Here is an 11,909-nt window from a genome sequence, read left to right as displayed (position 1 = left end):
GCTACGCAAATTTGGTTTCACTGCCTAATATTTCACATATTAAACAGACATCGTCTTGTCAAAGAAACGGTTGATTTTAATGATATGGAGGTTTTAAAAGATAAATATTCTATTGAATTTCTCAGTAGAGTCAAACAGTGGGCCTTTACGCAGGCAGTCTCACCCTATTGGCGAGGTCCTTCCCGCAAGTCAAAAAAAAAAAAAAAGAAAACTTGAAAAAAATGAATCAGGACGCGCGCGGAATTCTGGGAGTGAGGCGCACGAAAAGTGGGCTTCACGTAGGGCGATACCTTTTTATCTTGTGCCTAACTGAGCGCGTCATTTAATTGACTTCAACTCAGTTTTTCCATTTGACTATAGAGTGACAAAAAAGTTCTCAGTATACATGAAAGAAACCAAAGGAAATGTTTAGGGACAGACTGCAGTTGACAAACTTCATTTTGAGCCAACACTATTAAAATTGTTTTAGAGAGAAAACATTGGCGGCAAATGTCAGTCCTTGGCGATAAGGCTGGCTGTTACATGCGTCTCATATGTATTTAAATTATAAAATCAGTACGCCAGATATGTCATCGATTTGAAGCGCACGTCTTTTAATTTTGTTGGTCATTAGTTAGGGTGATACTGTGTTCCCGAGATTACTTTGACGTGAAAAGCGTGCAGCACGAAACAGTTTGGACATATTCAACTCATTCAATAACTTCGATCTCTATGCATTTCACGAGAAACTTTTTTTGCAACACAACTGAATGAGTAGCGAGAGTAAAACAGGCAGAGCCTTTCACATTGTCTTTATTTATCCTACACTCGTTGTGCTTTATTTTAATTAGATAAGATTGATTATTGTGTCTCTTTCGCGACGGCACCGCGCACGAAATTGTTCCACAGCTGACGATAAACTTCCGTACTTCTTTTTCACAAAAGCGTAAGTAAGTCTAACAAAACTTGCGCAAACAATCGCCACAAGGATTCCTGTTATGAACATCCACGGCAACGCTTTGCTCTCTAAAACGGGAACATGTTGATCTTCATGGCTTGAAACTTTTGTTGTTGTTTCTGTAGATTATGAACCCAAAACACAACACTCAATATTTTCCATCTTGGAAGTTTTTATGCTTATTAACCTATTTGGTCTTTCCACTGAAATAGAACCTCCACTAAGATTTTTATCAAAATTTACCTATCGGTTGTTTATCCTCAAGGAACGTAAATCTTACGCAGTTACCCTATTTTCAGCTTAGTATAGGTAATCACATGAGGCCAAGTACTACTAAGGATTAATTGCACGAGAGTTTTCAAAATTTTCCAAAATTGCCCGAGTCGCGAAGCGACAAAGGCAATTTGGAAAATTTTGAAAACTCAAGTGCAATTAATCCTTAATAGTACGAGGTCTCATGGGATTACTTGTTTATCAATAAAGGGCAAAATTTATACGAAGGAAAATCACGCGCGCAGTCTATTTTTATCTGGGAAGCAACGGATTAGCAATGCAACGGATTAGCCAATCATTAACAGGTAATCATGCCCTCTCTTGATTACTAAAAATGCCCTCGATTAAGAAAAAATGCCCTCTCTCTCAACCAATCAGCGCTCAGTAATTTTGCCCTTTATTGATAAAGAAATTAAACAAATTAAACTAATTAAACCAAGCAACATAACGTAAAAAAAAAAAAGAGAAAAAACAGGATAGAAGGCAAATCGGCTTGAGATTTTTTAAATTATTAACCATTCCTTTTCATTTGAATATCCATTTCTTTTCAAAGAAGTTTTTCTTGTTTATTTTTCTTTCAATTTCATATTTGACAGCTATCTTGTTCTGATAACCTTGTATTTTAGGGTGTATTTGTTTTCTTCTGCAGTCCCACAAAAACAGTTTTCCGATAATAATAAAGTAATTGAGTAGTGTATGTGAACGTAAATCTTGAAATGAAAAAGGGGGTTGCCTTGCTCGTTTAGGAGCAGCACTCTTATTTCATATTTACCTGTCGTGTTAAATAAAATTACGGCCTCTGTTCCCACTCCCGTCACTGATGACACTGCAGCAACCTGCAATCAAAAAAAGATTCCTGTGACGTTGAAAGAGACAGCAGTTAGGTAAGTTTGCTACCCAAGAATTCAATGCAAGAAATGAACCAATGTGCCGAGAGGAAAAGCATGGGGTATCTGAAAAGAAGTTTTAACAGAACAGTCAATTTACGATTTTAGCGTGCGGTACACATAACTAGTTACCTTGAACATGTAGGCGAATCCGTTATGAAGGCCAAACACCCGAAAACTTGTATTTTCCTACAAAAGTTGAATTCAAATTAACATTAAGTTTAATTCTTTGATGGGTTTTCCTCGACTTGATGTGGTTCCTCGACATCGGTATGCATAATCAGCCCCTTTAGAAGTCGCTATTTGGTCTGAAAGGGTACATTTTAAAAGCAGCATTAAAATAAATCTTCCACTCATAATTTACATGTAAGCTAAATATTTTGATCTGCTCCCCACCTTTGTAGCTCCTTGTCGCCTTGCCTGATTCCGTCGCAATCTTGAAAAGCACAATGTTACCTTCGATCATTTATCCAATTTGTAAATAACTTCGGAGAATTGATGTGGCCCTAGATATTCGACTTACCGCTGGTAACCACGTGGAATCAAAATGTGGTTCTGTAAAAACTCCGTTCAAAACAGGAATCTTATTCCATTCTAATCTGTATTCCTGTACATGGTCTACAATCGGTATATTATGTGGCGGCCACCACGTGACTGTAGCCGTTGACGTATTGCGTGACAGGTGGGTGAGATGGACCAGTGTCAGGTTTTCTGGCGGTCCAAGCACTAGGGAATATTATGAAAGGATGAAACAAAGATATCAGTGACCGCTTTTGAAGACAATGGGCAAAGAAAAGATCTGCGTCGATCAATCAACGTTAAGTGAGCGCATCATCATGAGGATATTTACCCAGGGAAGGCGTGACAATACATATAGTTCTTTTATTTTGTTTTTCATCAGAGGCTACGGAGATAACCTAAAAGAGATAACAAAGAAATATTTCTAAAAAAAATTTTAATCTAAAAGAAAACAGTCTGTGGAAAATTTAAAGGTTTGCTTTAGGCAGGTTCATGTAAAATTTGCGGGAACAAATTTTCATGTGCATGTCCGCGCGGGAAGTGTTAATTGTGTTAGTGTGCTGATGGAGCTTTTTTCATGATATAAAATTCTTCAAAAGAAGTGCTGGAAATAGTAGTAATCTTGCATATGATACAGAGAGACGTTTTGACCAACCATATGATTTATGTCTTTTTCTTTTGTCGCATATCTTATATTTGTAATGCTGTCTTATTCATGATCAGGATTGTGACAAATGAATAACTTACCTCTATAGTGTAATTTTCCATCGGCAACAAACCTTCTACAATATAGTACATCCGTGCGCTTGCGACGTGCTGATGGCATTGAAAATAAAGGAAAATTGAAGACCCGAGGAAAAACTTTACCTGATTCTTGGCACCCAAGCCATCTTACTGGCAGATTTTCTTTGGGTGCACGACAAAGATCAAGGAGGCTGTGAGCTGGTTTAGGAAACAACTAACGCACAAAGTAATGTTAGACTTCGAAGACAAGCTCTAAAACGATTTAATTGAAAATCAGCGACATGAACAATTTTAAAAATTTTTATAATTTTAACATGATGGACTAACTAGGACTATCGGACCAACGGACCACCGGATCAACAGACTAACGGACCGACGGACTAATGGACTCACGGACTCACGGACTCACAGACTGACGAAATGGTTAAATGATGGACTAACGGACTGACGGACTGACAGATTAAAGGAACGACGGACTGACGGACTAACGGACTTGCTAACAAACGGACTAACGGAGTAATGGATTAACAACTAATGACTAATGAAGGAGTGAAGAAGATGCGTTTGGAAGCGCTAAACTAAAGACCTGTCATTTTCATAAACTTCCTAGAATATATATAACAAGGTTTACCTTGCTATGACTGACTTCAAATGCTTCACTTTTCCAATGATCCGAGTAAGTTGCTCTCCACTCGATTCTGTAGTCACAGATTTTGCCTATGAAATTATAAATGTTTAATGATAACTCGTTTACGCTAATCAATTGCAAGGACACTTATATAATGGGACAATTAAACCAACCTTTCCGCCGTGGAAGGAAAGCAAACGTAAAAAATAGCATTCTTTATCAATTTTGAAATAGCTAGACGAAACAAGACCAGTGTATTCACAACTCCTTATTCGTGACCGTTAGTAATTTCCCTGTTTTCGAAAGGAATGAGGAAATCTGATGTACCTATGACTTTGCACTACCTCTAACTCAGTATTACTCACTACGCGGTGCCAAATACCAGGTAAGATGTCCTTCAAATCTGTCACCAGCTTTCCTCACATGGGCCTGGAGGCCCTTGGGAGGATCCAAATGAACTTCATCTATTAATGTAGAAAACGGTCGATGAGCGAAAAAGGTTTCATAAGATAAGCTTGGTGTCGCAGTTTCTACGAGTTTGAGTAAGAGACCGGGACTGTTTTTTGGGACTGAGACAGGTTTAAGGCGATACCTGCTAGCTTTTTTAACCAAAAACAAGATTGAATGAGAGAGGTTGAAGATGAATTTGATGCGCTTGTGCCAGATCCCATCATGAGTGTCTGAATGTTTTGTTGATAATCTGAAAGGCTCAAAAGTCTCCCAACACCACCTTAGGAAGGCACGTTTCGGTCCATTAGTCAGGAACTAAAATATTTGAGAGACCTTAAGCGATTATGTAACGCTTTGGAAATGATTGGGATTTGCTGTGCGCTTTGGTTGTAATTTCCTTGTTTCCTTTTTACCTCCGTTAAAGTCTCTTCCAAGAAATGGTACATCATGAAAAAAAGATCACGAGCATCCCTTTTTTAATTGTGTTCAGGATGATCTATACATACATAAATATAGCATTATCCATTGTTAAGGAATCTTGGAAAAATATTTCTGTTTCCTCTCCAAAATAACTCACCGCTTAACGTTACCATCCATTCTCCAACATGGCGGAACTCTTTAAAGGGCAGTTTAACCTGTAGCCCCTTGGCTGTCACTATGGCAATAGAGATCTGTATAGTAAATCCTTTAAACAGGTTTGGGAAATAGAATGGCAACTCTGAGGACTAAAATGGTGCATAGATAAATATGAATTAGATTACAACGAATGACAGGAGAAAGTCTGGAAAAACTGTAAGACTGTACAAGAGAATTCGGTCTCAGTTTGAATCCTGTAAGCAAATTCAAAAAGTTTCGGTTACGCATTGCAGAAGATTCTAAATTTGTATTTTTCATGTTTGTCTCCAAAAGAGCTCAGGTCACTCAAGCGAGAAAGGTCATAAAAATATCTAATCAATTATTGAAAACCAAAGCAAATATGAAACGAAACTCGAAAAAGATAGAATGGAGATGGATTCACGAAAGTAGAGAACATGGAAGGCAGATGGAAAACGTTGGCTTGAAAACGTAATTTTCACGAGGACGGTTTTTTACTCAGTTTCAGCGTGAAGGTGGTGTTTTTTTTTAACTCGAAATAGAGCCGTCCCTTTAATCACTGCATATATATTCACATCGTATTAATTTTCATAAATAAAATTCAACAATGAATATTACATGATCTATTCACTTACTACAGATGAAAGCATCGTCCATGAGTCTTTTTCGTCAAGCCTGTAAAAGCTGATGAAGGTGGTGGGCTCAACTTTAGCGGTATTATCCGAGAAGAGATGAAAATCAAAGTTCACCACCAACTCTGTATATGTGCGACAGAAAAGGTAGGGTCCTTTGGCAGTGACGTTTCTTGTGTCGTACCAGATTCCGCTTGGTCCATTACCTAAATTGAAAACAAACCCAGTCAGCCCAGTACCTTCGCGTTCCTGTCGAAGTCTGGATTTCAAGACGGACTTCTTTTTCTGCAGTTTCTTCTATTGAACTTGAAAGGAGATGATTCTCTACGTATTTGCCGAGTCGCTCGAAGGAGGTCTGAGATGAACGTTCAGGTCGGTCAGGATCAAACACAAAACGCAGTCAAGGCCCTAAAGAGCATCCTTGAGTCTGAGTATTTCTGAAGGAGGCTACAGGAACGAGTAGAAAAACATGTGAAAACACTCTTTGAAAGAAATGAAATTTCTTACTTGCTTTTCAGATGCTTTTCACATACCTCTTACATGGCAAATGTTACGTTTTTGTGAAATTTTCTATTGAAATAAGTCTAAACGCAGTCTTCCATTGCGAGTACCCGAGTACACGCAGGTATGTATTGGGTTCGTTAAACAGCCTCGTACCAAATCACCATTATGTATATTAAGAAAGATTCATTTCTGTTCTACCTGAGTTTACAAAGCGGTGAAGGAAATAACATCCCTGTTTGCATGCGTCTCCGAGGCCATTCTGAAAAAGATTTTTCACGACAAAATATGATTAGATTTGACACGAGAATATCAGGATGGGTCACTTAGAAATTGCCGGCCAGATGTAACTCGCTGTTTTAAAATAGGAACTTAAAGATAAAACCTTACTTCTTACCTTATCACACTCAGCTTTACATTCATTGTATGTTCTGTGTTTCGTACTTTCGAACCTAAGGGGTTGCAGGCACTGAAGAGTGAACAAGACAGGGTGGAAACGATGTTGGAGTAAATTACGAATGATGAAATGGTTTGCAATATCTTAATAACAGGCATAATAAAGGAAGCTATACTTCTCATCTCAGTTATCAAAAAAATTACAAGAACTTTAGATGCTGAATGCGTTCTGAGAATCCAAAAAGTAACTGCTGAAAATTTTCTTCAAGTACGCTTAAAATTTTGACTAGCGACGTCACCATTTTTAGATCCCTAGGTAACCCGGCCGAACACGCAAAACCATAAAGCGTGGTTTAAAAACTAGCAAGTGCAACTGGTTAATGCAAACTTTGCGGCAACCAGTAGCACCTAAAAAAAAAAATACAAATAAACGAGAAAAACTAAACAAAAGCACACACACACACACAAAATTAAACACAAAGTAAAAAAATTGCCTGAAAATTGCTTTTTTGTGTGTAGTTTCTTATCACTCAAACGGATCGTAACTGGCTAGTAGACGGGTTTCAGATTTACAATGTCGACGTCCACGAGTGAATTGTAGCTCATTTGAAGATGGTTTTCGAAAGGTTTAGTTATTCGTTGGAATTTTAGAACGAGTCGATATATTTTTTAGTTTCCCAAGGATGTCTCTTCCCTAGGAGTTAAGATACTGAAATACCACGTCAAAAAATCTAGTGAATGCAAAGTATGCGCATCATCCCCAACTGAAAGGCTCAGGACCTTCCCTAAAGCCGGTGTTCAGATTGCTATTTTACTTTGTTCGTCCCAATCATGTCAGGATCATTACCTTCGTGTTCTCTGCTGAGTCTGTCGCCCGCATCATTCAAGATTTGGCACAGATAATCAAGAATAAAGAAACCCAAGAAACCCAAGGGTACTGTGGTCCGAAACTACCGCGAAGTCGAGACGATCAGAGGGTTCCACTAACGAAGTGGAATCTCGATCATTCCAGAGTGACTTCCATGTTATTATTTGCAAGTATTGCTATAGCTTCTGACCTTCCAATAGTTTCAGGAGATTGATAACGAATGCCTTAATCTACCATGTAATTATCTAAATTTTTTGCCGTAGATTTCACCTGATATTTCTCATTTGCCGCTTTCAAAACAGTAAACACCCAATTGGGTCATTATGTTCTTCACAATGTTCGCGGATGAGATTCGCTGATCTCTAACTTACAAGTTTATTTTCCAATTTAAAGATCAGTTAATTTGAGGACATACCTCTTCACAGTCTTCGTCGCAGTTATAAGAGTAGAAGATTTCAGGGTTTTCTGTCTCCTGTGTTTAAAGGAGACATCAGTAAAACATGTGTAAGTGTTGATTTATCGAAAGAGTTACAATTGTTATTGACCAAGAGAGTATATACTGAAACTGATGTGTTCTCGTGTATTTGACCCGCAGGTGAAAATCCAGCAAAGGAATAATTCTCGCTGGTGGATGAGTAATTGCAGAAAAAAAAAGCGCGTAAAAAATTCAAGTTTTTACGGGATTCAAACTCAGTGATCATCGAGAAGCGTCACACTCCTCAATGATGACTCATTTTGGACGAAGGTTAAATATTTTCTCGTGACTTAGTATTGCAACAAGGCTAAAAAAAATATTCCTTTCCAAAAAACCTTTTCCGAACTTTTGTTCCATGCGAAAAAGAAGTTATGATACTGTTTGTCTAATATATAGATTTAGCCTAGCCTAAAAGCGGAGCTCGCATTTTTTTCCCGCACGTCTCAAGGGCACAACGCCTTACCCCGGCCAGGACTAGAACCCGGGTGATCCGACTCGGAGCCCAGTGCACTGACCACTGGACTACTGAACAAAGCCGTGGCATTGGCGTACTCGCGGTACAGTTGACCACGCATGTTAAAAGTAGCGCCTTGTACGGTCGTACGGTCTTACGGTCGTACATCCAAATTTTTTCGGCTTGATGGGTCACTACTATTTTGTATAACTAGTTATAGTTCTCACTAGAGCTGCCCCCGCCCTACAGTACCATTTTCTTTTTTTTTTTTTTGAGTTGGGCTTGTTGTTTACAGTTGTGTAGTTATGACCATTTGCGGGAAAAACGTTGATACCTTGCAGCCGTGCAAGCGATCAAATCGAGATTTTTTTTGGTTACGATCAACCGAAAACACCTACATTCTCTCTTCTCCAGTCTTCCTCTATACTAGGACAAATCTCGTGTCAAAGACGCCGATCCTAAAAGTCCTCGCGCGCATGTCTTTTTACTGGCAGCCCATGACCATTTGCGGGAAAAACGTTGATACCTTGCGGCAGTGCAAGCGATCAAATCGAGATTTTTTCTGGTTATGATCTACCGAAAATACCCACATTCCCTCTTCTCCAGTCTTCCTCTATATTACGCGGGGAGTCCTAAGGTGCCTCCTCGGGTTTTTGGCCCTCTGGGGCCAAAAACCCTGCGCGGGCAATTATGAGGCTACGCTCTGCGAGCCTCGCTATTAGCAACTGGGGTATTGATTGTAACATTCATACATCTATTTATGTAGAAAGTCTTAAAATTCAAGGTGGTACTCACATTGATTCTTACTGGTTCACCGTACTTCACACCAAATCACGTGCACATGAAAAGACAATTTAAATTATGAGTGGTTAGTTTTCACGCAGAGTTTAAATAGTATATGTAACTGGTTTATACTTAGGGTCAATGAAGTAAAGCAATGTGGGGCAAACCAGACATGAGAATTTAAAGATAACTTCAAAGGTACACAACACAAGTACACTGTGTTTCAGGTAACTTCTCCGTAGAAATTCTAACCTTTTCCATCACTTCAGTCCCACTTTCAATCCACTACACAGGCTAGTGGTTTAGTCCGATCGCAAAAAAATAAAACTGAATGAAAATTTGGGACTGAAAAAGAACGTTCATTCTTTTTCAATTTTATTTTTCCAATACCACATTCGACATTGTAGTCACAGGAAACGTGAGAACGTTCTATGGAGACTTTGTCTGCCTAAGTTACTCAAAAGGTTATTATGTTAAAATTAAAGAAATAGCCGTCGTGTGACGAGACAATTTCACAGATCGAAAGCCTTCCTGCATATTTTTAAAAAACCTAGACAAATATCAAAAATCGTCAGCTACTCGAAATCTTTCTGTAACTAAATTCCTTCACTCAGACCATTCACGATGAAAGTTCTGCGCTCCCAGATGGGCGGAAATTGATATCATAAAACCAGTTGAATCGCACAGCTCGCGCAGTGAAACACTACCTTTAACAGTGTAGGTAGTTTAATTCTACGAAGAGTTTTTCGCTCCAAACGGTTATAAAGTACTTGCTACACTGCAGTAACTTTTTCACTGTTAAGATCGATAACGTAAACAATGTGACAAATGGAAAACAAAACAACTTGAACAAATAAAATTTTCTAATGTCAAACTGAGAAGATTCCATCTCCTAAAGGTTAATGAAGTTTGAATTTCGTAATTTTAAATTTTCTCTGAAAAGCCGTGGATTCGCTTACCATACGTGCTACTTCAATCAGATCAAAGTACTGATAATTCAATTTACGAGTTTATCTGCCCTCAAACAGTTAAATGATCTCAAAAAAAAAACAAAACAAAACAAAACAAAAAAAAGAAAGAAATCGCTCTCGATCTTGTCATTCCTGAGGAAAGAGAAAATAGTTCACATAATTCCTTCTTGTAAACAATTGTTATTATTCTCCTTTTCCAGATAATTTTCACTCATTTGTCGCCGTTTTATCGAGAGTTTCCCTTGCATTTCATCGTTATTGAACCATATCAACGCCCGCGTGGAATTTGAACAAGACCAAAGTACGTGACTCCAGCACAAATCACTTTCAATAACAAAATGTATTTGACTTGTCACTTCACAGCAGGAATTTTTTTCCTCTCCCAACTGAAGGCTCTCTGTTGACGCAAATCGCACGGAATTGAACCTAAAAAATTGGAGTCTGTGACCCTTATTTGAATGCATTTACCCTAGGCAACGTATCAAACTTCGAATCTCACCAAAATTTTCAGAGAATATTTAGTAAATGATATAAAAAAGGCGCGCATTGAAAACATTCAATTAAAAAAAAACATAATTAAATTAAAATTCGCAACGTAGCTCTTAATTCTTCAAGATTCCTGAGAATTTACATCGATTTAGGAAAGCAATACATGTGAGTAAGTAAATTAGTTTATAATGTTCTCCAGCCCTACATTTCATGACTTTAACTGCATATTCATCCAAAAAGAGACGAATTGTATACATTTGTCTCATATTTGAATGAGTTCGCCAGTGCTCCAAACCGGCTTTGTAAGAGTAAAAACAACAATAACCACAATTGAACATTTGAAGTGGTAGACAAGTGGAATTGAATATGCAATTTTCTACAAAAAAAGATTGCGTTAGTTCCCAACTGTTTATATGACAGTCTTCTTTCTGCATTCGCTTACCATTTCCTCGCATTTCATGGTGAATTGTCCTTCCTTCACAAGGTTATAAAACTTTAAGTCTTCCTCTGATTTACTTGCACGCACTACGCCTTCCGACAGCACGCTTATACAAATGGAAACAAGAAACAGCATCGACATACTTAAAACAGCGCAGGTTTCAAAGTCAGGCAATATTTTCAAAATCTTTTTTTTGGAACTTGCAATCAAAAACTTTCCGTACGCGCTTCAGTCAACATTCCGCTTTTCACAAAATGAACACGCAGCTTGCTGCGGAAGCTCATTTACGTGATTACGAATCGATAGATTTTAGTTACTAGTTCCTTTTCATACCGCCTGCGGTTCATTTCAAAAATAGATTTGCCTAAACAAGTAGTTAATTTTTTTAATCTGATGGTATTTATTCTCGGTAACACCAGACCTTTGCGGTCGCACCTCTGTCTCGTAATTCTCATCAGTATCTGATCAATGACTTTGAGTCCACGACTTAAGTTTTTCCTTCATGATCAGTGGTAAATGATGAAATAATTTCAATAAAAAATCCGATTGAAGATGCTAAGGTTGACCGATGCGGTAAACACCAGGATTATTTAGAGACAGCTCAATATTTATCACATGGAAAAGAGGGGGGGGGGAGGGGGTGGGAGAATTTTGGTAATGTCTCAATAAAATTTATCGATCCCCCCATAAGGCTCTGTAATATTCTTATGACTCCCCCCCCCCCCCCCCTAGACAGCAGTTAGTTGGCAGTCAATTTCACTTGAAACCCTGTTGGCGACGACTGATCCCCCCTCCATTCCCCCACAAAACCATGCAACCCCCCCCCTTCAACATCCTTCACCTCTTCCCTGGGGAAAAGGTTTTGACTA

At 38.4% G+C, this 11,909-nt stretch overlaps 1 protein-coding gene across 1 annotated transcript; it reads right to left on the bottom strand.

Annotated features, from left to right (window-relative positions):
* Positions 1 to 776: 776 nt before the first annotated feature.
* Positions 777 to 11,341, bottom strand: LOC113673344 (uncharacterized). Its single transcript, XM_027189741.2, has 15 exons — positions 11,044 to 11,341; positions 9,154 to 9,177; positions 7,845 to 7,901; positions 6,563 to 6,634; positions 6,367 to 6,427; positions 5,668 to 5,870; positions 5,016 to 5,163; positions 4,354 to 4,452; positions 3,992 to 4,077; positions 3,364 to 3,432; positions 2,948 to 3,014; positions 2,621 to 2,823; positions 2,230 to 2,286; positions 1,983 to 2,046; positions 777 to 1,056 (listed from the first exon to the last, which is right to left on the bottom strand). Exons 1-15 carry the CDS (start codon positions 11,179 to 11,181, stop codon positions 827 to 829), a joined length of 1,578 nt encoding a protein of 525 aa, XP_027045542.2. The 5' UTR covers positions 11,182 to 11,341; the 3' UTR covers positions 777 to 826.
* Between the last annotated feature and the right edge of the window lie 568 nt (positions 11,342 to 11,909).

Source organism: Pocillopora damicornis, chromosome 2 (assembly GCF_964200805.1).
Source record: "Pocillopora damicornis chromosome 2, jaPocDami1.2, whole genome shotgun sequence".
In the NCBI taxonomy this organism is placed as follows: domain Eukaryota; kingdom Metazoa; phylum Cnidaria; class Anthozoa; order Scleractinia; family Pocilloporidae; genus Pocillopora; species Pocillopora damicornis.
Note: the sequence above shows the minus strand (reverse complement) of the source record. Positions and strands in the feature narration are given on the sequence as shown.

Coding starts and splice junctions, on each gene's coding strand:
- LOC113673344 (XM_027189741.2), bottom strand. CDS start 11,181: ATGTCGATGCTGTTTCTTGTTTCCATTTGTATAAGCGTGCTGTCGGAA. Junction 6,428..6,562: donor GTAAAGCTGAGTGTGATAAG/GTAAGAAGTAAG, acceptor AATCTTTTTCAG/AATGGCCTCGGAGACGCATG. Junction 5,164..5,667: donor GGACGATGCTTTCATCTGTA/GTAAGTGAATAG, acceptor GCACCATTTTAG/TCCTCAGAGTTGCCATTCTA.